Source organism: Carcharodon carcharias, chromosome 2 (genome assembly GCF_017639515.1).
Source record: "Carcharodon carcharias isolate sCarCar2 chromosome 2, sCarCar2.pri, whole genome shotgun sequence".
Classification (NCBI taxonomy): Eukaryota; Metazoa; Chordata; class Chondrichthyes; order Lamniformes; family Lamnidae; genus Carcharodon; species Carcharodon carcharias.
The window spans coordinates 18,545,145-18,571,349 of record NC_054468.1 but is presented as its reverse complement, the minus strand read 5'-3'; the positions used below and the strand labels follow the sequence as shown (position 1 = coordinate 18,571,349).

The 26,205-nt window shown below is 42.5% G+C and overlaps 1 protein-coding gene across 1 annotated transcript in view; it reads left to right on the top strand.

Annotated features, from left to right (window-relative positions):
• LOC121270800 (mediator of RNA polymerase II transcription subunit 12-like protein) overlaps positions 1-26,205 on the top strand; it is a 604,195-nt gene that overhangs the window by 150,835 nt on the left and 427,155 nt on the right. Inside the window, exons 11-15 of the mRNA XM_041176240.1 lie at positions 6,460-6,594; positions 7,901-8,027; positions 11,507-11,739; positions 18,795-18,899; positions 21,229-21,411. Coding sequence (XP_041032174.1) covers positions 6,460-6,594; positions 7,901-8,027; positions 11,507-11,739; positions 18,795-18,899; positions 21,229-21,411 — 783 coding nt within the window. The remainder of the gene's footprint in view (positions 1-6,459; positions 6,595-7,900; positions 8,028-11,506; positions 11,740-18,794; positions 18,900-21,228; positions 21,412-26,205) is intronic.

Below are 26,205 nucleotides of genomic sequence, written 5' to 3'. Positions count from 1 at the left end.
TGCCACTTGTCAACCCAAACCTGGATGTTGTCCAGGTCTTGCTGCATTTGGACATGGACTGCTTCAGTTTCTGAGGAGTCCATGTTCAAATGTTTGTTTTGATCAGCAAATCGTTGAAACTTGTGGCCTACATACCTGGCATCACACCGGCACTGAAATGAATAACACAACATTGCTCAGTTGTGTGGTAGGCAGAATGTCACTTTGGAGTGACAGCAGCATCCTGTTAGTGGATAATACCACTCGCATCGCCACTGTGTAGTAGCAGTGTGACATGACTTGCTTAACCTGTTGTTCACAGTTTGTGGTGATGCGAGTGGTATTTGATAAGCTGGTATAAAGACGCAAGCTCTTTCTTGAAAAAATGTCATGAGACATTTTGTTCTGCATCAGCCAGTAGTTCAGCCTTCAGTGGAAGTCAGTGTGTGGAGACTACATAAACCACTCCACAAAAAAATGGCGCAATTTGAAATGGTAACTTTTTGACTTAAAGGTGAATATGTTAGACTGAACCAAGCTGAGATAAAGGTCTTGGCACAGGAAAAGGCTTTTTTGCATGGCAGATTGGCACGGTCACAATCAAATGGCACAGAAAGAGACCATTTGGCCCATTGTGTCTAAGCTGGCTCTTCAAAGGAGCTATCCAATTAGTTCCAGCCCCCTGCTCTTTCCCCATATCCTTAGACTCATACAGCTTGCAATTTTACTTCTTTTTCTGTTGGAGCTGTTCTGACACTGTTGTTTCACCTTAGATATTCACCAAGAAAAAAGGTTAGAAGCTGTGTTTCAAAACGAGACAACTTAATTAGCAGAAATCCTTTCTTGTTCAGGTTCTAATCGCTGTTTGTAATCGCTGCAGGCATTTCCATAAAAAGGTACAGATCAATGCTTATTCTGTACATTAGATGGAACCTGCTTCCAAGTTTGCCAGTTGTGCCCTTAACTCTTCTGATCATTAATTTTACATGTACGATTTTGCAGGTAGGTTTTCAGAGATCGCATAATGGCACTTCGTAGAAGAGCAGAGGAGTATCCCCAGAGTCGTGGCTAACATTTAATCACTAAATATGATTTATTTGTTTATTATAAATACTACTTGGTCATTATCATCTTGCTGTCTTATGGGAGCTTACTGTGTGAAAATCGGCTGCTGCATTTCCTACATTACAGTAATGACTACACTCCAAAATCACAGTGGCTGTAAAGCACTTTGGGACACTCTGAGAATATATAAATATCAGTCCCTCTTTAGATGAAATATATGATTTTAAAAAACCCTAAAAGTTACAGGTAAAAATAACATCAGGATGATAACCTTACATTGCAAAGAAAGTTACTGGATATAAGGTTAAACTCTATAATTTTCTCCTAAAAGATATTCCAAACTAAGAACTAACTCAGTAATATCAATGATGACATGTGGCAGTTCTGTGTGATGCCACAGAGTTTTCACAGTCTTTTCAGAGGAGACTTGGTGCCTTTGGATGTCAGATCCAGTGCTGTGCCCTCTCCACGTGATCTCTGGTGCCTGTCACCAGAGCAAGCAACAGCTCTTCAACCATTCAAATTGAAGGAATTTCAGTGAGACATTCAGGGCAGGATTTCTGTTTCCACTTTCCGGTCCCATGGCCGGGATGAGTTCCAGGTTGGGATCCTGGAAATGCTGACGGGGAGACCTTGAGGGAGATTTTGGAGGGGGTGGCCAATAGAGTGGCTGCCACCAGGAGCCCTGTCCAATTAAGGATGGTGGGTGAGCTCCTGAATCTGTGGGGTCAATAGGACAGCATCAAGCACTAAAAGACTGATAGCTTCACCATCCGAGATGGAGCTGACATGCTTAAGATGATGCGAGGGGTGCTTCTAATTCCCAGTTGCTGGCCACAAATCTGGGATACAGGAGAGTGAAAGGTTTAGAGCTGTCAGACAGGAGGGGTGAAAAACCCCCACAGTGATGAAACTATTTCGGCTGGGGCAGTTTATTAGCACAGTACCTTCCCCATTGATTGGAGCCTTCGATCCTGGCCTGCTGGTGGGAGGCTGCCCCTGTTTCATAGACAGACCCCGGGCTCAAGCCGGATCCCATATGCTGGTGGGAGAATCCAGATGGTGTCCAGAGAGTGCCCTTCTCTAAGCCAGTCAGGTAACCAGCCCCCACGGTCATCCTGTTGTTACCCCACCTTCTGCTGAACCCCATGGAGGCGGCGACGTGTTGTGCAGCTGTCCCAGTGGGATTTCCCTCCTGTTTTTAGGCCTTCTTGAAAATTCTGCCCTCAGAGTATAAACCAGGCTTTAGACTTAAATCATAAACAGAATGTGTAATAAAGAAAATGGAAGGATGATGGGATGCAGAGCGAGAGAGATAAAAGAGACCAAGAGAAGAAGTACAAAAGATTCATGTTTTTTTCTTAAAACTCTCAAACAAATCAAATTCCAATGGAATGTGACTCCACATTTTTAAAATTAAACTTTCTGGGTCATAGAGTCTGTAATTATGACTTATGCCATTTATAAAGTAAAACACCTACACCTGAATTCACAGGCCAAGTCATTACAAGTTATCTTTGCGTCATGATAAAAAAAATGAAGAATATGTCATACTATACCATACTACATGGGTGGGCACTTAAAAAAGATATTTTCCAACAGTTGCTGCCGAATTTCACTTTGAGCCGGTTTAAAGCTTCTGCAACTCTTATTTAAACACGTGGCTGTGCTTACAGCTTCCCCGTTCTAAAAAGTCTGCCTGCCTTTATCCTTGTCTTTCTGATTATCAACAGACAGGTCAAAGGACGTTCCAATGCAACGGGGTGAGAACTTGAGTAGATAATAAGGTCCCATACTGAGGTTAGAATTTGGAAGTGAGCAGTGGAACACTTCTTTATGTTTGGGGTGGAGCCGTTGATTGTGAAGTCTACTCAGACTCCTCGATCAGTTTCACCTTCTTCAAAAGATATTTCAACACCTTTTATAGAATATGTGTGTGCATCACCCACCTTCCCTTCAGACCTAGAGCATGCAAACATATGAACAAGAAGCAGGAGTAGGCAATTCAGCCCCTTGAGCCTGCTCCGCCATTTAATAAGATCATGGCTGATCTGATAGTAACCTCAAATCTGCATCCCACCTACCCCCAATAACCTATCATCCCCTTGCTTACCAAGAATCTCTCCACCTCAGCCTTACAAATATTCAAAGACTCTGCTTCCACTGCCTTTTCAGGAAGAGAGTTCCAACGACTCATGACCCTTTGAGAGAAAAAAATTCTCCTCATCTAAGTTTTAAATGGGTGACCACTTATTTTTAAAATGACCCCTAGTTTTAGATTCTCCCACAAGAGGAAACATCCTCTCCACATCCACCCTACCAAGACCCCTCAGGATCTTATATGTTCCAATCAAGTTGCTTCTTGCTCTTCTAAACTCCAGCGGATACAAGGGTCATGAGGACTCGAAACGTCAACTCTTTTCTTCTCCGCCGATGCTGCCAGACCTGCTGAGTTTTTCCAGGTAATTCTGTTTTTGTTCCAGCGGATACAAGCCTAGCTTGTTCACCCTTTCCTCATAAGACAATATTTCAGGTATTAATCTGGTAAACCTTCTCTGAACTGCTTCTAATGCACTTACATCCTTTCTTAAGGTGACCAATATTGTACACAGTACTCCAGATGTGGCCTTACTAGTGCTCTGTATAACTGAAGCAATAACCTCCCTACTTTTGTATTCAATTCCCCTTGCAATAAATGACAACATTCCATTAGCTTTCCTAATTACTTGCTGTACTTGTATTCCAGCCTTTTGCAATTCATGCACTAAGACACCCAGATCCCTCTGCAATCTCTCACCATTTAGATAATATGCTTCTCTTTTATTCTTCCTGACAAAATGGAAAATTTCACATGTTCCCACTTTATACTCCATTTGCCAGATCTTTGCCCACTCACTGAACCTATCTCTATCTTTTTGTAGCCTCTTTTTGTCCTTTTCACAATTTGCTTTCCTACCTATCTTTATGTCATCAGCTAATTTGCCAACTATCCCATCCATCCCTTCATCCAAGTCATTTATATAAATTGTAAACAGTTGAGGTCCCAGCACTGATCCCTGTGGCACACCACTCATTACATCTTGCCAACCTGAAAAAGACCCATTTATGCCTACTCTCTGCTTCCTGTTAGCCAGCCAATCTTCTATCCATGCCAGTATGTTACCCCCTATACCATGAGCTTTTACTTCCCATAATAACCTTTGAAGCGGCACTTTATCAAATGCGGTCTGGAAATCTAAGTACAGTACATCCATTGGTTCCCCTTTATCCGCAGCACATGTTGCTTCCTCAAAAAACTCCAGTAAGCTGGTTAAACATGATTTCCCTTTCACAAAACCATGTTGACTCTGCCTGATTACCTTGAACTTATCCAAGTGCCCCGCTATAGCTTCTTTAATAATCGCTCCTGCCATTTTCCCTATGACAGATGTTAAGCTAACTGGCCTGTATTTTCCTGCTTTCTCTCCCCCTCCCTTTTTGAATAATGGAGTTACATTTGCTATCTTACAATCTAAGGGGACCTTCCCAGAATCTAGAGAGCTTCTGAAAATTAGAAATGATACATCAACTATCTCACTAGCTACTTTTAAGACCTGAGGATGAAGTTCATCAGGACCTGGGCACTTGTCAGCCTGCAGCTCCAACAATTTGCTCAGTACCACTTCACTGGTGATTGTAATTTTCCTGAGTTCCTCCCTCCCTTCCATTTCCTGATTTATAGCTCCTTTTGGGATGTTACTTGTATCCTCAATTGTGAAGAATGATGCAAAATACCTGTTCAATCATCTGCCATTTCCTTGTTTTCCATTAGCAATTCCCCAGCCTCACTTTCTGTAGGACCAATGCTGACTTTGTTAACTTGCTTTTTCTTTAAATATTTATAGAAACCTGTACTATCTGTTTTTATATTTCTGGCTAGCTTTCTCTCGTACTCTGATTTTTTCCTCCTTATTAATCTTTTAGTAATCTTTTGCTGTACCTTATATTCTGTTCAATCTTCTGACCTTCCTATCTTTGCACAATTATATTCTTTTTCTTTAAGTTTGATGCTATCTTTAACCTTTCTAGTTAACCATAGATGGTGAGTCTGTCGCTTTGACTTTTTCTTACTCATTGGAATGTATCTATTCTGTGTATTCTGAAATATTCCCTTAAGTGTTTGCCACTGCATCTCTGTTAACCTATCCTTTTAACATAATTTGCCAATTCACTTTAGCATTTGAAATTCATCTCTTTTAAATTTCAGTCGCATTTTTTCTGCCCTCGATGTTCTAACTGGCTGTATAATTTCAGCTATCTCCCATGGTTCCCCGAGCTCCTTTCTTACTTTTTATCATCTGTCAACTTAACTAATTAAGTTTCTGATTCTAAATCATGTTTGTAAATTAGAAGCAACAGTGAGCTCCAGCCCACTCATTCGGGATGCTTCCCGCTTCTTTTAGCTTCTCCCATTTTACTTGGGGGCACTACAGTGCTGGTTGATCACCCCTTGCCATCTCCTCCTGTCAGTCACCCATTCATCTTCTGATCCTGCTGCGTTGAAGTCTCATGCCACCATGCCTTTCCATCTGGTCTTAGGCCTTCCTCTTCTCCTTCCCGGCAGTCCCATCTCCATCATTTGCCTCACCGCATATTCTCTCTCCGCAACAGATGACCATACAATTCAGTCTCTTCACCGTTACTTTCCTGTCCACACTTCCATCTCAGCATTCTCATCTCATCCTCCCTTCTTGATGTTGCCCAAGTTTTTGTACTATATAACAAATCCAGACTCTGTTACCTTATAGATTCTTCCCTTCAGTTTGTGGTATTTTTCTAACATGCAACACTCCATTGCACTTCTTCCAGTTACTGCAACCAGAGCTAATCAGAACGCTTCCCCCCCCATTCCGAAATAAATCCTTCAACAAACACCAGTCAGCCTTGTGATTTGCTCATTTAAGTAAGCTTGATGGTTGAATAATGAATCTTTTATGTTTTGTGGCAACGCCATGTTCCCGTCATAGATTTATAGGTATAACTGAAATACATGGTTTCACAGCTCTTAATTAGTTTGACTCTATGGGCAAGCCCAATAGGAGGTTCACTAATATTATGACACACAACCAACAACTTGAAGAGGCTGGAATTGAGCAGTGGTTTTCAGATGCCATTTTGACACTTTGGGAAGTCTTTCCTCTTGATTAGACCAGCAGCTTGTCTGGAGAGCAATTATTCTAAAGGTCTCTTATCTATGCTGGACCCGCAAGTTGGAATTTGTCATCCTTTCCCTTTCCAGCCCTCCCGACTGCTATATCCCCATCCAGTCTGGAGTTTACTACCTCCCCTAACCCACCTACCCCATCAGCTACTTTGTGTCATTCAAGTTGCAAACAAACAAAATGTCTCATTCTTTTCTTTTCCCCCTGCCCACAGCAAATTGCACCTAATGACGAGGCAGTCGTGACATTACTGTGTGAGTGGGCAGTGAGTTGCAAACGGTGTGGGAAACACAGAGCTATGGCAGTGGCAAAACTCCTGGAGAAGAGGCAGGCTGAAATTGAGGCAGAGGTGAGTAACAAGTGTGAAATCTGGAGACGAGCATAAAATGTCAGGAAAGTTAAATATTGTCAGTCCTCTACACATCACCGTCGCTAATCTTTTTGACAGCAGTTTAACCATCTTTTAACCTCAAGGGAACGTATGTTCACTGAGGACCAGTCTTTTAGTAAACCTTAGAATAGAATATAAGAGCATAGAATATAAGAGCAGGGAGCTGTATAAAATGCTAGTTAGGCCACAGCTGGAGCACTGTGTGCAGTTCTGGTTGCCACACTATAGGAAGGATGTGATTGCACTGGAGAGGGTGCAGAGTAAGTTCACCAGGGTGTTGCCTGGGCTAAAGTGTTTCAGCTAAGAAGAGAGACTGGATAGGCTGGGGTTGTTTTCCTTAGAGCAGAGAAGGCTGAGGGGGGACCTGTAGAGGTGTACAAAATTATGAGGGGCATAGATAGGGTAAATAGGAAGAAACATTTCCCCTTAGTGGAGGTGTCAATAGCTGGGGGGCATAGATTTAAGGGAAGGAGCAGGAGGTTTAGAGGGGATTTGAGGAAAAAGCTTTTCACCCAGAGGATGGTTGGAACCTGGAACACACTGCCTGAGAGGGTGGTAGAGGCAGAAACCCTCACAACAGTTAAGAAGTATTTAGATGAGCACTTGAAACACCATAGCATACAGGGCTACGGGCCAAGTGCTGGAAAATGGGATTAGAATAGATTGGTGCTTGATGGCCAGCGCGGACACGATGGGCCAAAGGTCCTCGTTCTGTGCTGTATAATTCTGTGACTCTTTGTCCCCTTTGAATGTGAGGGATATGAGTGTTTTGCATTCAACATTAGGTATCTAATAAAAACAGGAATTGCTGGAAGTACTAAACAAGTCTGGCAGCATCTGTAGAGAAACAGAGTTAAGGTTTCGAGTCAAATATGGCTGTTCTTCGGAAATGGGTATGTAATATTGGAGAATAAAACAGGTTCTCATTTCAACCACCCAGTGTTAACACCAAACACCCCCAAACTGGTATAAACCAGCCACATACCAATGCCTTTGGCTCAGACCTCAAAGTTACTGGATCAGCACAAGTCTCTTTTGCTTTTTACACCAACTATCCATTCGGATTTTCTGCACTTTTTATCAACCCTGAAGAATATTTAATTGAAAATGCGGGAATGTAGAACAGTATTGAGTACTGGAGAGCATGTTTTGTATCAACTTCGCTAATTGCTAAGTGAGACAAAATTGATGCTACTTGAGGATCAATAAAAAAATGCAGTATAAAAATCTTGTATATTCAGTTGCTAATCTGTTTTCTCTGTAGCGATGTGGAGAGTCAGAAGTCCTGGATGAAAAGGAGTCAATTTCCTCTGTGTCACTTACCGGATCTAGCCTTCCTGTATTTCAGAACATTCTACTTAGGTTTCTGGATACTCAAGCTCCTGTATTAAGTATGTATTAGTTATTTTCTCTCTCGTTCCTGTTTGTCTCTATATTATCTGCTAATGTTTCTATATTATCTGCAGTTTAGCAAAGGGGACAATTTGTGCCCACCTTGCACCAATGTTGTCCTGAAACAGAGTGCTGGGAGAAGTGGGATATCCTGGCTTCATTATTCCTTTATGCAGGCAAAGACAGACACATGGAATTCCTTTCTGATGGGAGAAGCCCTGAAAAAATAAAATTAAGAAAAAAAGCCAGCCATTTACTCCATTCATCCATTGTTTTGGCTAAAATGATAGAGATTGAGAAAGCCCAAAGGAAATTCAGGGCCCGAGTCTTTTTTGGACAAGCACCATTCGACAGCTGTATCAGTCGGACCAGGAATTTAACATGGAGAAGAAAAATGACTGTGATGTTCGCTTTTCGACATTCTGTTGCATTTTGTGTTAATGCTTCAATGTCCCATGCAATTGTGCTACAAAAATATCATCTAGGATAGAACTCCCCCCCACCCCCCCACCACCATTGTGGGGTGGGGGGTGGGGGGGGGGGCGGTTGTGCGGATCCGCGCTGCCATTTTATGTGGGCGGGCCAAATAAGGCCTCGGGGAGATTAGCTTAAGTTCCAAAAATTTTAATAAAAAGAAAAAAAGACATGTCCCCCCATGTGACAGTGTCGCATGAGCTGGGACATGTCAATGAACTTTAATGAAAAAATGTATTTAATTTGTAAACCTTTTCATGAAACCTCATCCCACCTGTGGATGAGGTTCCATGAAAAATGCGAAGGCCGCCTGGGATCTTCACCCACCTGCCCACCAACCTTAAGGTTGGACGGGCAGCTTTCTCAATAGGCTTAATTAGTTAATTAATGGCCTCAACAGGCCTTTGACAGTTCGGCAGGTGCACAGTCAATTCGGCTGCGTGCCCGCCGATCTGAAAGTCTAAATGAAGCGCGGTGAAGCCGGGACACGCGCCCAATGTTACCCCGTGTCATTTTACGCCTCGGCAAGCGGGCCCCACCATCGCTTGCTGAGCTGAAGATTCAGCCCCTAAAGTCGGTGCTTCTTGATTATTTTCAGGAGCATCAGTAACTTCAATCAGATGTTGTTCATTCTCGTTTCCTTATTTGAAGAATAGATCTACACCAGATATTGCAGACATAATAGATTTAAACAAACAGTGTTGTTTGCTTAGTTTGAACATTTCGGGAGGAAGAGGAGAACATACACATCCTTTAGGAAATCAGCTTTTTTCATTATGAAAGCAGAATGCCATGGATGTGAAAATGCTGGAAACTTATTTTCCAATGTGAAATATTAATCTTGTTGCTCTCCACAGCTGCTTCCTGGCTTGCTGAGGTTTACAGGTACTTTCTGTGTTATTATACCTAATACAGTTTCACCTGGGAGAGGTACCCAAGGGTTGCCACATGTGGATCTATACCCCCAGCATTAACTGGTATCTTGATGTTGGCAAGGCACACGGGAGGTTGAACCGACACAACGGTTTATAAGTATTACTGACAAATCCTGCTGTGACCTTCTCGAGATCTTCTTCATTCTTATCTGGACAAAATTTGTTTTTGTGCCCTATGCTGAACAGAGGACTTGAGTTGCATTAATTGGACTCCAACTCTAGTTTTGTTGTTTGATTATTTTTTTTTTTAAATGAGCATGTTTCTATTTCTGCTCTCCCCTGCTTGGGAAACATTAACCTTGAGTTCATCTTTCCACTCCCACTCTGACCTCTCTGCCCTTGGCCTCCCAAACTGTTCCATTGAAGCTCAAAGCAAGCTTAAGGAACAGCACCTTGTCTTTCGGTAAGGCACTTTACAGCCTTCAACATTGAATTCAACAACTTTAGATCATGGCCACTGCTTCCATTTTGCCTGACCAGGTGACTGGTAGTAGTTCTGCCTCTCCTAGGTGCATCTTTTGTTTCTTGACCTTGATCTATTACCACCCACTTTGCTTTGCAACATCATCCCTTTTGTCATTTAATCACCCCTGTCTTCCACTATATTTCGGCCCTTCCTGTGAGAATGGATGCTTTTAAAAAATATTTTCGGTGGACTATAGTGTTATTCTGTAAAGAAGGCTGGGTGCCTGTGTCTCTCTGTGTGTGTGTGTGTGTGTGTGTGTGTGTGTGATTTAATTAAGCTGGGAAGCGCTTGATGGGAGTTGGGTTGGAAACATGAAAGGATAGGGGTGATAAGTTTGAGGTACAAGTAAATAGGTAGATCTAACATTTGCATTTTTAGATAAGTTGAGTTTGTTTGAATATCAAAGAGGAGTCAGAGGTGACAAGAAAATGTTTGCATTTTGCAGGAGTCCATACGTAAGCAAGTAGTGGGGATATGATATTTTATTAACCCAAAAGCAAAGACAAGATGGAAATGTGAAAGATCTTATATTTGGAAGTGTTTGAGTTTCAAAGGGCTGTGTGAGAACAATTGGACTGAGATAAAAGGGAGAAAAATGTATATTAGAGTTACTGTATGTAGCTGATGAGGAAGAGATAGCTGTTGAGCTGGAGATGGCTGGAGGTAGCTGGAGCTGTTTGAGCTGTTGAGATAGCTGGAGCTTTGGACAGGGTGAGGATGCAGTTTGAATCACCTATCCAGTCAAGCCAGAAAAGTCTTGGGCTGCAGCAAGCAGTTTTGTTCTGAAATGAATTCCACTACAGAATGGAAGCGGGTAAAGGTCATGTGGTACAACTTTATTGAAGCTATAGCTGTTTGCCTTTTGTAATATTATTGGATGAGTGTTGCCTGGAAAGTGGTTGTTTGTGGGTTTGACCAAGTAGAGAGATTTGGGGGAATGTTTTGTAAGATTAACCTTAATTGTGTGACTGTAATCTTGTGTGCTCAAGTTTTCTTTTTTTAAATAAAATTTTTACTTTTAATTTTTAAAATCCCTAAAATGTTACTGAACCCTTTACTGATGAGATTGGGATGTTGTCGTCTTGGTTTCAGAATACAAAAAAAAAGGTTGTGGCCCCTAAGCCAAGTTTCCCTCTGGGATTTGGTTTGCACAGCAATTTACACTGGATATGGTCATTACACTTCCCTTTATTCATTCCTTCCTCACCCATTTTTCCCCCTAGCTCTGTACCTGCTTAAAATCCTCTTAATTCTTGAACTTTCTCCAGTTCTGATGAAATGTCACTGACCAGAAACATTAACTCTGTTTCCCTCATCATGGATGCTGCATGATCTCCTGAGTATTTTCCAGCATATTCTGTTTTTATTTCGGTTTTCCAGCATCTGCAGTATTTTGCTATTATTAACCTGTTCTAGTTGGCTATGAGTGAAATTCCAAAAGTACGAAAGTTGAAAAATGTTAAGGTTGTAGTAGCTTGTGAAGTTCATGCTTGTTCAATGTGGGTTACATGGATGAATTTTTACTGATGTTTCATTTACATAAACTGCTATTATGCAATGAGTTTGGGTACTCACTTTCTGGGTTTGTGTGTATGTGTACTAGCTGACCTGAATAATGAAAATGAGAAAGCAGAGTTTGTGAATCTCGTGCTGCTATTCTGTGAGTTCATCCGCCATGATGTCTTCTCGCATGATGCGTACATGTGCACACTCATATCCCGTGGGGACCTCACCTCAGTCACCACTGCAGCAAGACCTCGATCACCGACTGTAGACAATTCGGAGGAAAACTACTCAAAGGAGCATGATGACAGCCTTCATGGTGTAAAGCTGGAGGTAAAGTATTGCTCCTTGCAGAGGGCAGGGTGTTGGGAGTCGTAGTGTCATTAACATGCCCATTTTATAAAAATCTGTTTGGTATGCGGCTGTGCTCTTGATGCCTTTCCTATATTAACTACCTCAGCATCCAGTGATTTCCAGTCTGTCGTCCCTTTTGTTTGATTAGTTCTGTATAGTTCAGCCAGGATCTATCTAATGAATGGCTGGAGGCAAGTCAGTAATTCAGTTGAGAACATAGGCTCAATTTAACAACGGCATAAGTTGGCAGTCAGTGATAGTTAATGAGAGTAATATAAGTTTTCTGATGATTCATACCTTCAGGCCTTGTGAATATATTATTTGGCATGCAATTATAACATATCTCTGTGGTGGGTAATGCTGAGAAATGTAAACCTTAGTGCGACTTTGGATGGTTATGACGTGTCAAGGCAGGAGAACATGCTTCTTCACCCTAGCTGCTTCTTCAGTATCTGCCCCTTTTCTAAGCGATTCACCGGACGTGGGGGGCTGTCCCCTCTCGCCCACTCTGCCCTCACCTTCGCCCTCCTTGCCCTATCCTCACCTGCCCTCTCTCTCAACTGCTCTCTTCCCTCGCTCGCTCTGGCTGTCATCCTCAGCTAAGGGATTTGTAGATCGTGGTGTTCCGATGATCCCGCTCCAAGAATTTGTTTTCAAAAAGCTGCTGTTGCCAAAGTTACCAGAAGTTACCTCCCAAGTTACCAGAAATAAGAGCCATGGTTCCTAACATTTAGGGCTGTGTAAATATTTTCTTGGTTCAGGGAAGGAAGCATTTTTTTTGCCAACTTGACTCGAACAACTATTGACGTTCCTTAATTGTAGCTGGGTTAAGGTCCTAGAATTCATTACCTATTACCATTGTGGACACACCATTATTGGCAAGGACTAGTGTTACCAGAAGGTCCAACACCACCTTCCAGTCTAAAGAATGGGCAATAAATCGATCTTGCTCCCTTGAGTCATAACCCTGAAAATAAATACATTTTAAAAAGCTATAACCTTGTTTGTACAGGATTGTGTGATTCTTATTTTACTGGATCATGCAGAGTGGTAGGAAAAGGCATTGTTTAATTGTTCAGACAGCAGAACTAGGAAAGCTGCTTACATGTATCACCTGGTTTTCCAAACATCTTTCCCATTTGAATTAGCTCCTTTTCATGATGTTGACAAATCATAAGGATTGGTTGCTGAAATAAATGGCAGAATCTGTCAGTTTGCTAGATTTGACTAGGCTTAGATAGTTACTCAATTTTTATGATATATATATATATCTGTGTGTATATATATATATAAAAAAATAAAAGTGTGTGTATATATATTATATATAAATAAGTGTGGGCATATATTTATTATATATTATATTTGTGTGTATATGTGTCCAAATATATACAATATATAAATAAGTGTGTATATATTATATATAAATAAGTGTGAGTATATATTATATATATGTGTGTGTGTGTATGTGTCTATATATATAATATATAAATAAAAGTGTGTGTGTGTGTATGTGTATGTATATATATATATATATATATATATATTTATGTATTACAAAACTGGTCAGACAAAAATTTGCTGCCAGAACAATTGATGGCACAAATTGGATGTGAAAAAAATTCACAGATAAATTTACAACGTTAACATTTTCTGTTGACTATAATTTGTTTATGATTAAGACTGACAACTAAACGGACAATTCATTGAAAAGTGAATTTGCCACGGTCCCCTGAGCATCAATGCATTAATGATCTTCAGTTTTTAGTGATGAGGGATAAATATTTAAAGGGTAAATATTGACCAGGACACTAGGGAAAATGCCCCTGCGCTTCTTCTAAAAGTGCCATGAGGTCTCTTATGTCCAACTCAGAGGGTGCACAGGGCCTTCAGCTCATCCGAAAGACAACACCTCTGACAGTGCAGTCCTCCTTCAGAATTGCACTGGAGTGTCAGCTTAGTTTACGTGCTTAAATCTATGGAGTAGAACCATTTGCCTCAGACTGAGTGTTACCAATGAGTCACAGCTGACACCATAACGATATGTGACTACAATTCAGCAGTAATTGATTAGCTGTAAAGCACTTTTGAAAGCGCAGAGGGCATGAAAGCCACTATATAAATGCACAGTCATTCTTTCAGTACTGCCCATTATATTTCATCTAATTGATAAACTGGAATTAACAAATTTCATACAAATGGAGAAATAGGAGTTCTCAGATTGAATTCAGTTGAGCCAAATATATTACTCTTATACTCTGCTGTCTACTAATGATCAATGATAGCCTTTAATAAAAACAGAACTTCTGTTGGCAGATTAGAACGCGGTCTTGATAATTCTCTGAGTGTTGAATTACAAGGTCAATGACGATTAAATTGCAGCTCAGGTGATGTTTCCAGCATGGTAGACTTGGTTTTTCACAAGCTGTTTTTTTTTGTTTGTTGGTCATGCAGTGTGTGAATACATTACAGAATTTTCAAAATTGCTTTACTTTGAAAGGATTTGTGCATGTTTTCCTGCAGCACTGTAATTCTGACTGCGTGTGCTATGTGTTATTGTATTATCATGAATTATTTACCATAAAAGCAATTGAATAATGTATATTCTCTGGGGAGCACTAGTGGGTAACATGTAAAATACTATTTCTCATCTTGATGCATCAGAAATTTTGACCAGAGGAATAAAATTAAATAGCTGGTAACATTCGGCTACGATTATCGCCATCTTGGGCGGAAGGATGGGGGGACATTTTATCAGTTTTAAAAAAAAAAGGCATTCTTTTTAAAAAGAACATATACGAGCACATGAATTAGGAGCAGGAGTAGGCCACTTGGCCCCTCAAGTCTGCTCCGCCATTCAATATGCTCATGACTGATCTGAATGTAACCTCAACCCCAGCTTAATAGAGCGCAGATCCCGACTCTCCCTTCTCACCCCCGCCGGCACAGGGAGCGCCCAGTGCTTCCGGATACATGTCACGCTGGTCGGGCCTTAATTGGCCCGCCCATACAAAATGGCGGTGCCCAGCTGATCGCAGTCAGCCGTCGGCTGCGTACCTGCTCTGGCCCAACCTGCCCGAAGGGCAGAAAATTCTTCCCCAGGTCTGGTATAGCCTGCAGGTCCCTGAAGGCAGCAGTTCAAATAGACAAGGTTGTAAAGAAGGCATATGGAATGCTCTCCCTCATTGGCAGAGGTATAGAATATAAAAGTAAGGATATAATGTTGGAATCGTATAAAACACTAGTGAGGTCACAGCTGGAGTGTTGTGTGCAGTTCTGGTCACCACATTACAGGAAGGACATAATAGCTCTGGAAAGAGTGCAGAGGAGGTTTACAAGAATGTTGCCAGGGTTAGAAAAGTGTAGCTACGAAGAGAGATTGGATAGGTTGGGGTTATTTTCCTTAGAACGAAGAAGGCTGAGAGGTGACTTGATTGAGGTGTACAAAATTATGAGGGGAACAGATAGAGTGGACAGGATAAAATTGTTTCCCTTGATGGAGAATTCTAGAACCAGGGGACATAGATTCAAGAGAAGTGGCAGAAGGTGTAGGGGGGACATGAGGAAGAACTTTTTTACGCAGAGGGTAGTGGGTGTCTGGAATTCGCTGCCGAAGTTGGTGGTAGAGGCAGAAACTTTAAACTCTTTTAAAAAGTACCTGGATCTGCACCTTAAGTGCTGTAAGTTGCAGGGCTATGGGCCGGGTGCAGGAAGGTGGGTTAGAAAGGGCACCTGGGTGTCCTCGGACTGGCATGAACAAGATGGGCCGAATGGCCTCCTTCTGTGCTGTAACTTTTCTATGGTTCTATGCTGTCTGGTTAGCTCCAGAACGTGCTGTTCTAAGGAACTATCCCAAAGATATTCTATGAACTCCTCATCTATGCTACCTTTGCACGTCTGATTTTTCCAGTCTATGTGTAGATTAAAAGCCCCCATGGTTACTGACATCCCTTTCAGGCAAGCTCCAATTATCTCTTGTTTTAAAATCTGTCCGATTGTGGAGTTACAATTAAGGGGCCTGTGCACCACTCCCGCAAGCGCCTTCTTTTTCCCTGCTGTGTCAAAATTTGATATAAATCACTCTTTGATAGCTTGTAATAATTTTAAGACTTCTGCAAAGCATTGGAAGGAACTTTACACGGAGGCGTTGGTCCTGCTGCTTGGGTTATAAGTCAGGCGTAAGCCTACCTCTGCTTGGCAGTGTTGCACTGCAGCATTTTTACAGCCATCAGGGTCATTAATTGGCTCAGTGTGGTACATCCTGCACCATTTAGGGGGAAGTCTCGTCTCCAGGAACCACTGGCCAATCAAATGGCCGGTAGTGCTCCCGTCCCGGCAATGCCAGTGGGATCGGTGGCCCCTGCTAATGACCACAGAGAGTCCCCAACAAGAGGAGTCATGTTTCAGGGCACCCGATTTGATCCAGGGTTTTGTCAAGGCCAGGCTAACAGGCTCAGATGAGGGGATGCGGATTCCAGAGAGCTGGGTGGTGGTGGTGGTGGTGGTGGTGGGGGTGGTGGGGTGGTGTGGGGTGGGGGGGGGGCCGCATGGGAACATGCAGTGGGGGAGGGGGGGCTGGTGAGAGGGAGGTAGGGAATTGAAGTGACTACCTTGCGTGGGAGCCTTTGTTGGACAGGGTGACTGAACAGAAGAGAGCTCACTCCACCTGCCCTGCACCCCCCCCCAAGCCGGCGACAAGGCCGTCAGGTTTCACCTGATGGTTTTGCTACTTGGCCAGGATGCCCTCTGCCCTCTAAGGACCTCAATTGGCCCATGGGAAACCCAAAATCTTCCCTGCTGCTGGTAAAATACCAGCGGAGGTGGATAAGTGATAGGTCTGGTGTTCTTTTTTGTTTGAAAAATATACTTTATTCATGAAATAACTGAAAGAACATTACGAAACATTTCTAAATCGCCATCACAGTGCAATCAGATTCAACTTTCACACGAGGTGCTTCAGTACAATCAATGTATATTACAATCATTTCAATATGGTTATTACAGACAGTCAGACAGTGCAAAGGTATTGGAGTTATCAATATACATCATGTTGCACTCGGAGGTGCTACAATACAATTATAATACATTTAGTATTCAATTCATACATTCATTGTCAGCGGTAATGCACCGAGGGTTCTATACCTTTCCCAGCCCCTTGGTGGACTATGGCAGAAAGGCCTTTCCCTATTGCGCCTTTGCGGCTGCTGTCCCAAGCACGTAGTCCTGGACCTTGGAATGTGCCAGCCTGCAACCTTCGGTCAGGGACAATTCTTTGCACTGGAAGAGCAGCAAGTTTCAGGCAGACCAAAGAGCATCTTTCACCGAGTTGATGCTACAGTTGATGTTTGTCTCGGTGTGTCCCCCTGGGAACAGCCCGTAGAGCACAGAGTCCTGTGTCACAGCACCGCTTGGGATGAACCTTGACAAAAACCACTGCATCTCTCTCCAGACCTTCTTTGCAAAGGCACAATCCACAAGGAGGTGAACAATGGTCTCATCCCCACCACAGCCACCTCGAGGGCAACGTGCAGAGGGGGTGAGACTCCTGACGTGTTGGAAGGATCTGATGGGGAGGGCCTTTCTCACCACCAGCCAAGCTACGTCTTGGTGCTTGTTGGAAAGTTCTGGCGATGAGGCATTCTGCCAAATGACTTTGACAGTCTGCTTGGGGAACCGTCCGACAGGATCTTCCCTCTCCTTTTCCTGCAGGGCCTCTTAAGACATTAAGTGTTGACCACTGCCTGATGGACTTGTGGTCAAAGCTGTTTCTCTGCATAAATTTTTCCACGAGGGACAGGTGGTACGGCACGGTCCAACTACTTGGAACGTTCCGCGGCAGCGTGGCCAGACCCATCCTTCGCAACACAGGGGGCAGGTAGAACCTCAGCATGTAGTGACACTTCGTGTTTGTGTACCAAGGGTCTACGCACAGCTTGATGCAGCTACACACAAAGGTGGCCATCAAGATGAGGGTGATGTTGGGCACGATTTTTTCTCCCTTTATCTAGAGGCTTGTACATCGCGTCCCTGCGGACACGATCCATTTTCAACCTCCAGATCAAGCGAAAGATGCATCGCGCAGGAGTGTGGAATGGGCCAGACCTGCGCCATGTACAGCAACACCAAGAATGCCTCACACCTGATGACCAGGTTCTTACATGCAAAGGAGAGGGAGCGTTGCTCCCACATGCCCAGTTTTCTTTCCACCATAGACACTCGCTCCTTCCAGTTTCTAACGCATGCCCTGGTCCCTCCGAACCATTTCCCCAGCACCTTCAGGCCGTCAGCCCTGACAGTGAAGGGGACAAAGGATCAGTCAGCCCAGTTCCCAAAGAACATGGCCTCGCTCTTCCCATGATTTACCCTTGGCTCCCGAGGCCAGTTCGAACTGGTCGCAGATGTGGATCAGTCTGCGCACCGACAGCGGATCCGAGCAGAAGACGGCGACATCGTCCATGTACAGGGAGGCTTTGACCTGAGTGCCTCCGCTGCCTGGGATCGTCACTTCTCTTATGCCCTTCCTGATGGACTCAGCAAAGCTTTCTATGCAACACACAAAAAGGACAGGGGAGAGAGGGCAGCCCTGCCTGACTCCAGATTTAATCGGAAAGCTTTCTGATTCCCACCCATTGATTGAGACTGCGCCACCGATAGTGTATGTTCTTGCCGTGGCATCCAGTATTACGCTCCCCACCTGCCAGCCAGCTCCCAGTGAGAGCTGGAGAGTGGATGTCAAATTCCATCCATTGTATGGCAATACTGCCAGTAAACCAACTTCTCCCTGGATTCTAGTGAGCCTTTGTGAACTTTTAAAAAAAAAAACTGATGTACATCAGAAAGAAAAAAAACCCAGATCCTGTGCGCGAAAGGGGAATGAAACAGAGTGTGTTAATATACTAATCGCCCTCAGTATGCCATGTTTGTAACATAAAGACCTTTCTAAGGCAGCAGGAGTTAAAACCAGCACTGTCCTCACAAATTGTTTTTGGAGCTTTTGACTGTGTGAGCTTTGAACAAAAGTAACTTTCAAATTTTAGGATCACGGACTTGGAGAGCACATGGACACGGATTCGGGACCTGCAAATTTATTTGATGAAGTGGATAAGAATGACTTCAAAGCAGACTTTGGACCCGAGTTCGCGGTAGGTTGAAAATTCTTGTTCCAAACCCTTTGCCCTCTTTCCCCTGTGGTAGTTGTTTTGAAGGGTCAGGTTGCACGATCGAGCTATGAAGTACCCGGAATTTTTTTCTGGATATCTGAATTACAAGGGGAACGACACAGATGTTGAGAAGGAAAATGAAAAGCTTATGATTGGCCTGAGAGGGAACTGAACATACCGATGCTGCGCAGAGGGAGAGGTCTTGGTGTCAGTTTAGCTGATTTACTGAGGATATGGAGGAATAACTCAAATCAGAATCGTGAGTAATTTTGTGTTCTGTGAATAACATAACCCTTGAGTTTAAAAAAAGAGCTGAAACGTTAAGCTGTCGGAATTTTTTCTCCCCCCCCCCCCAAAAGAATACCGTAATTTTCCAACTAATTATGTTCCACGTGGAATTTAGCTACAAATTTTCTCTAAACTTTTGTTTTAAAATGTGTTTCCTAAACCTCATAACCCCATTGCACAATTGGAATTTCCAGTAATGTGAATTATCTTAAATTTAAAAATAAGCACTTCAGTAGAACTTGTGACAGTAAGTTTACTTAATGTGAGAACAACCCAATTGAAAGCAGAACAATATTCATCAGAATGTTTGACTGTGGATTATTGAACTCTCATATCCGATTGCAAAAACAATTGATCAAAATTCCTTGTATTGAGACATAAATGTAGCTTAATCCATTTAATAGTAATAGACCAGATCTCAGTGGGTCCATTGCCCAAAGACTTGCTATGGGAATTTTCACTTGAATTTGCTGTGATTAGCCCTCTGTAGGGTCTGTCTGAGTCAGGCAAGTATCTCCTGTGCATCTCCTTAACCAGTCAGATTGAAGAATCATTAATGAGGAATGCAGGGACTGAACTGAGAAGTGCAAGTTAGGCTATTTAGTTTGATGTCAAATGAGGTACAGCAAGTGAAATAGAGAAGGGGAAGGTAAATAGAATTGAGACAGAATGGAAAAAATAAATTTCCAAAAAATCTACAGCAATAATTAAATTGTGAATAAATCAGAGTCGGCCCTCAGAAGTTAGCTTTCAGCGCCAGAGAAGTTGTTTATATGTAATTAAGACTCATCAAGCTGTTAAAAGTGTTAAAACTTGGACAAAGCCTAACTTTCTCTGGTGGCTTTAGTGTGTACGTATCACATCCATACAGTAACTTCACATTGTGTCTTTCAAAGCTGAATCTCTTGATGAGTTACTGTCATATTGAAGCTTCTAGAAGAGCAGGGCAATATGCCCAGCAACTTCCAGATTTCTCTGTTTAATTGTGCAGGTTTTGGTTGCTGCAAGTTGCTGTCCTACTTACATATCAATAACTGTGAGCACAGATAGACTCACTGGGCCATTAAGCTTCTTGTTACAGGGGAAAAAAGTATCTGCTTACTGCAGGCGGCTGTTGTATTCTGAAATATCTTTCTTGTATAAGTTTTGAAAACTTTGTTGAATGTTAATCTGTCCTGACTTACTTTTGGCTGGGGATGGAGCTGTTTACAATTACAGGTTTTATTGGCCTTTTATTATTCGCTGCCGTTACCCTGGCTTGGCCTACTTGTGATTCCACTCTCATGTCAACATGATTCCACTCCAAATTGAGCCGAGCAATCTACTAAGTGCTATGAAAATTGCTGCGTGGAGATCACCTTCCCAGGGAAACTAGGGATGGCCAATAACCAATTAACTCATTTCCTCTGCAGTATTTTGGGGTGACTACATGCTGCTTTGTAATGAGCACATGGTAATTTTTCTCAATTTAAACTTTATTACTCAAATAATCCAGGCAATAGGTACAAAGTTGAATTATTGTTGACAGCCGTCTATAAAGTATGACATGGGAGGATGGTGGCGTAGTGCTAATGTCACTGGGCTAGTAATCCAGAGGCTCAGGTGAATTCTGTGACGACATGGGCTCAAATCCCATCACGACGGCTAGTGGAATTAAAATTCAATTAATAAGTTTGGAGTGTAAAGCTAGCCTCAGTAATGGTTGTGAAACTATCATCGATTGTTGTAAAAACCGATCTGGTTCACTAATGTCGTATAGGGAAGCAGATCTGCCATCCTTACCTGGCCTACATATGACTCCAGACCCACAGCAATGTAGTTGACCCGTAACTGCCTTCTAAAATGACCTAGCAAGCCACTCAGTTCAGTGGCAATTAGGGATGGGCAACCTGCTGTCCTTGTCAGTGATGTCCAGATCCCATGAAAGAATAAAAAATATGTAAAAATGCATCCTTTGTATTGGTTACTTACATTTTAGATCTTTAAATGTCCTAATTCCCTTGTTTGAATGTTTGATTTATAGATTTTCTCTCCAATGCCTGGGGATTCTTTGACCTGTGACCATAATGCAAATCCTTCCTTAGAACAAAGTGCCACAAAAGATGAAAAGCCAATCAGGAAAGAGAAGGAGAAAGAGCTGATCTTCCCATGCACATACGAGCACCCTCGACACCTTCAATATGCCACTCACTTCCCCATCCCCCAGGTAAGGAGCAGCTGTTGAAAGTTGAAAGCACCGGTCAGAGGAATGTTTCCAAAGGCAGGTGAGGAATGAATAGCAAAAAGTTATATCCGAGTCTGTGTTTCACTCATTGCTTTGAGAATTCAAATGGCTACTTTGATCGACTTTTATGTAAGCTCAGGCTTTGGTCATATTTAAAGAACCTAATTATTCAAATTGTCGTTTGGTCGTACAGAACCTGGGAATCGCTGTAAAAGGACATTTTGTCGAAGCTTTTTGCCTTGCACTCATCAGGGCAATCGCAAGGATGCCAATGTCAGGGAAAGCAACAGCTTTATACTGTATGAGAAGAGAGTGCTGATTGGTTGACAATTGGACTCTATTGCTTCCCCTGACATTGGTATTCTCGCGTTTGTCCTGAAGAGTGCAAGTCAAAAAGCTTTGACAAAATGTCTTTTTTTCAGCGATAACCTAATTGTTCCTCCGAAAGCTGGCAGAAAATATAAAATTTGACCATATCTTTTGTGTGCCTCTTAAAAGGGTAACCTTTTTCCAGTGGTGTTTAGATGTTTACTCCAAATGAATGGTTCACTCATATCAAGCCTATGTAGAGCAGGGGCAGGACGAGGGGTTCAAGCATATTTCAAAAAAGCAGCATGGTTCCATGAAATCAGTCTTAAGTTTGTACTTAAGGTATTACAACAACTGCAGATAAAGTTTCTTGGTATCCAATAGCGTGCCTTATAACTGAGTTTTCAGAATAAGAGGTTTGAGAAATTGAGCCATGCCCCAGATGCTTCTTGAAAGGATAAACATAACATGCCTCTTTGAAACATTGTTGACGAAAGTTTGCAGTAATCATTGGCGGTAAATGTAGCTTAGATAGAAGTGCCATGGCTGCCCTAAAATGGTGTTTATGCTGTTTTTACTGGAATTTCTGTGACTCTTCTGCTGAAGTCATGACAGGGAGTTGGGGGAAACCCATAAAGAAATACACACTCATTGAGTTTGGAACCCTTATTGAAATCTTTTATACTTGAAGGAAATGATGGTGTTTAAATATGTGTGAGTTGGACAAAGTAAAGGATCATGATTGTTGGCTACTAGTTTTTTTTCCTGTATCAAGCTGCACATTTGCTTCATTGGGGGGTGAGGGAAAGTACCTTTTAGCCCTTGTTTTACGATTAGTCAGTTAGATACCTATAAATTTTGTGCAGAATTTCCCTTGTCCCAATGCTGTATTCTAAAGCTTTTGTAATTGCTTGAGATTTATCAGCAGAGGTCTGGTGCGCAGTCCCATTGGGGTTCAGATTGATGCCTCATCATTGCCGGTGTAATAAATACATTAAATTGTGCTTGTGGATATAACAACCGAGTTCATCTCTGTGCGTGACTTTAACTTGGGACATAACCATTTGTAGACACAAATAGTAGTTTGGCCACCAGCTGATTATGAATCAGTTAATAGCCATTGGTGTGTTTATTTCCCTGGTTTGAGCTTGTTTGAGGAAAATAATGCATGCTCAAATGAGCATACCCAACCCTTCTGAGTAATCTATTGCATACATCAGGTATGGATGTACTGAAGTGTGTTTCTAGGCACTGCCCATGCCATTCTTGGTGTACTGCTAAGAGGTGCAGCAGAATGGGAAGAGGATTACAGCATTTTACCCCTCAAACTTGTTCCTTCATTCGATAAGATCATGGCTGATCCGAGACCTAAACCCATCTTCTCGCTATTGCCCCATATCCCTCAATACCTTTAGTTAGCAGAAATCTATAAATTTCAGAATTAAAATGAACAATTAATCTAGCATCCGTTAGTGTTTGGGAAGAGAGTTCCAGACTGCCATCACCCTTTGTGTGTTGGCATGTTTCCTAACTTGGTTCCTGAAATGACTGGCTTTAATTTTAGGTTATGTCCCCTAGCCCTAGACTCTCCAACCACCAGAACTAATTTCTCTCTGTCCGTTCTATCTGTTCCCAATGATGAAGTGAAGGCTCCCACCACGTTTTTGTTCCTTTTAAAGCTAGATATTCTCTTTGAATACATTATGTCATGAGCCTTTTCCACAAGCAAGCCTTTGTGTTTCCTGTGAACTAGAGTGTATATTGAGGTAATTGTAGGTGAGACAATGAACATAAGAACTAGGAGCAGGAATAGGCAATTCAGCCCCTTGAGCCTGCCCCACCATTCAATACCATCATGGCTGATCTCATTTCAGTCTCAACTCCAATTTCTCGCCCTCTCCCCATAACCTTGCGACCCATTACTAATTAAAAATCTGTCTATCTCCTCATTAAATTTATTCAGCGTCCTGGCATCCACTGCGCTCTGAGGTAGTGAATTCCACAGATTCACGACCCTTTGAGAAAAGTAATTCCTCCTCATCTCTGATTTAAATCTACCACCTTTAGCCTAAAACTATGGCCTCTCATTCTAGAATGCCCCACGGGGGGAAACATCCACTGCACGCCTACTTTGTCTACCCCCTTTAGCATCTTATATACCTCAATTAGATCTCCTCTCATCCTTCTAAACTCTGGCGAATGTAGGCCTAAACTGCTTAATTTCTCCTCATGAGACAAGCCCCGCATCTCTGGAATCAATTTAGTGAACCTCCTCTGAACCACCTCCAATGCAACTACATCCTTCCTCAAGTAAGGGGACCAAAACTGTGCACAATACTCCAGGTGCAGTCTCACCAATGCCTTATACAGTTGCAACAACACTTCCCTATTTTTATACTCTATTCTTTTAGCAATAAATGCCAAAATTCCATTTGCCTTCCTTATTACCTGCTGTACCTGCATACTAGCTTTCAGCAATTCATGCACAAGGACACCCAGATCCCTCCACACTGAAGCATTCTGAAGTTTCTCTCCATTTAAATAATAAGTCGCCTTTTTATTCCTCCGACCAAAATGGATAACCTCACACTTATCCACGTTAAACTCCATCTACCAAATTTTGGCCCTTTCACCTAACCTGTCCACATCCGTTTGTAAATTTCTTATTTCTTCATTGCAACTTACTTTCCCACCTATTTTGGTATCATCTGCAAATTTAGCTGTAGTACCTTCTATCCCCGAATCCAAGTCATTAATAGTTGGGGCCCAAGGACCGAACCCTGTGGTACCCCACTAGTTACAGCTTGCCATCCAGAACGAGACTCATTTATCCTGACTCTCTGCTTTCTGTTGGTTAGCCAATCCTCTATCCAAGCTAATATATTACCCTTAACTCCGTGTGATTTTATCTTGTGTATTAATCTTTAATTAATGGTTATAATGTACAACTATTAACAGCTACCTGGGGTGCATTATTTGTTGTCAAGTGCCTTTCATTACTTTGCCAGCTGGAAGATTGTACACGCTCAGTGTGGGTCGAGCAAGAAACCAACAGACAAATTAATTGAACATTATGGCGAACGAGAAGTGTTCAATTGAAACTGTAGATTAACAGTAGCACACGAACTTGCATATTTTGATGCAAAAATAACAGGGTCTTCTTGGGTACCAAATTATGATTTAGTAGACCCGCTTTATAATGAATTTAGCAGATTCTGAAAATGATCAGTGTTCTCATTCACTTACCAGGTGAATAATGCTTTGGTTGGAATGTTTTCTGGCTATGGGTGGTAATTATGTGTAAGCACTGTCCTTAGATTAAAACATAAATAAAAACAAAAAAACTGCGGATGCTGGAAATCCAAAACAAAAACAGAATTACCTGGAAAAACTCAGCAGGTCTGGCAGCATCGGTGGAGAAGAAAAGAGTTGATGTTTCGAGTCCTCATGACCCTTCGACAGAACTTGAGTTCGAGTCCAAGAAAGAGTTGAAATATAAGCTGGTTTAAGGTGTGTGGAGGAGGGGGGCGGAGAGAGAGAGAGAGAGAGAGAGAGAGGTGGAGGGGGTTGGTTTGGTTGTAGGGACAAACAAGCAGTGATAGATGTCAACAACAATAGAACAAAAGAACACATAGGTGTTAAAGTTGGTGATATTATCTAATCGAATGTGCTAATTAAGAATGGATGGTAGGGCATTCAAGGTATAGCTCTAGTGGGGGTGGGGAGAGCATAAAAGATTTTAAAATATTTAAAAATAATGGAAATAGGTGGGAAAAGAAAAATCTATATAATTTATTGGAAAAAAAAGAAAGGGGGTGGGGATGGGGGAGGGAGCTCAAGACCTGAAGTTGTTGAATTCAATATTCAGTCCGGAAGGCTGTAAAGTGCCTAGTTGGAAGATGAGGTATTGTTCCTCCAGTTTGCGTTGGGCTTCACTGGAACAATGCAGCAAGCCAAGGACAAACATGTGGGCAAGAGAGCAGGGTGGAGTGTTAAAATGGCAAGCGACAGGGAGGTTTGGGTCATTCTTGCGGACAGACCGCAGGTGTTCTGCAAAGCGGTCGCCCAGTTTACGTTTGGTCTCTCCAATGTAGAGGAGACCACATTGGGAGCAACGAATGCAGTAGACTAAGTTGGGGGAAATGCAAGTGAAATGCTGCTTCACTTGAAAGGAGTGTTTGGGCCCTTGGACGGTGAGGAGAGAGGAAGTGAAGGGGCAGGTGTTGCATCTTTTGCGTGGGCATGGGGTGGTGCCATAGGAGGGGGTTGAGGAGTAGGGGGTGATGGAGGAGTGGACCAGGGTGTCCCGGAGGGAGCGATCCCTACGGAATGCTGATAGGGGGGGTGAAGGGAAGATGTGTTTGGTGGTGGCATCATGCTGGAGTTGGCGGAAATGGCGGAGGATGATCGTTTGAATGCGGAGGCTGGTGGGGTGATAAGTGAGGACAAGGGGGACCCTATCATGTT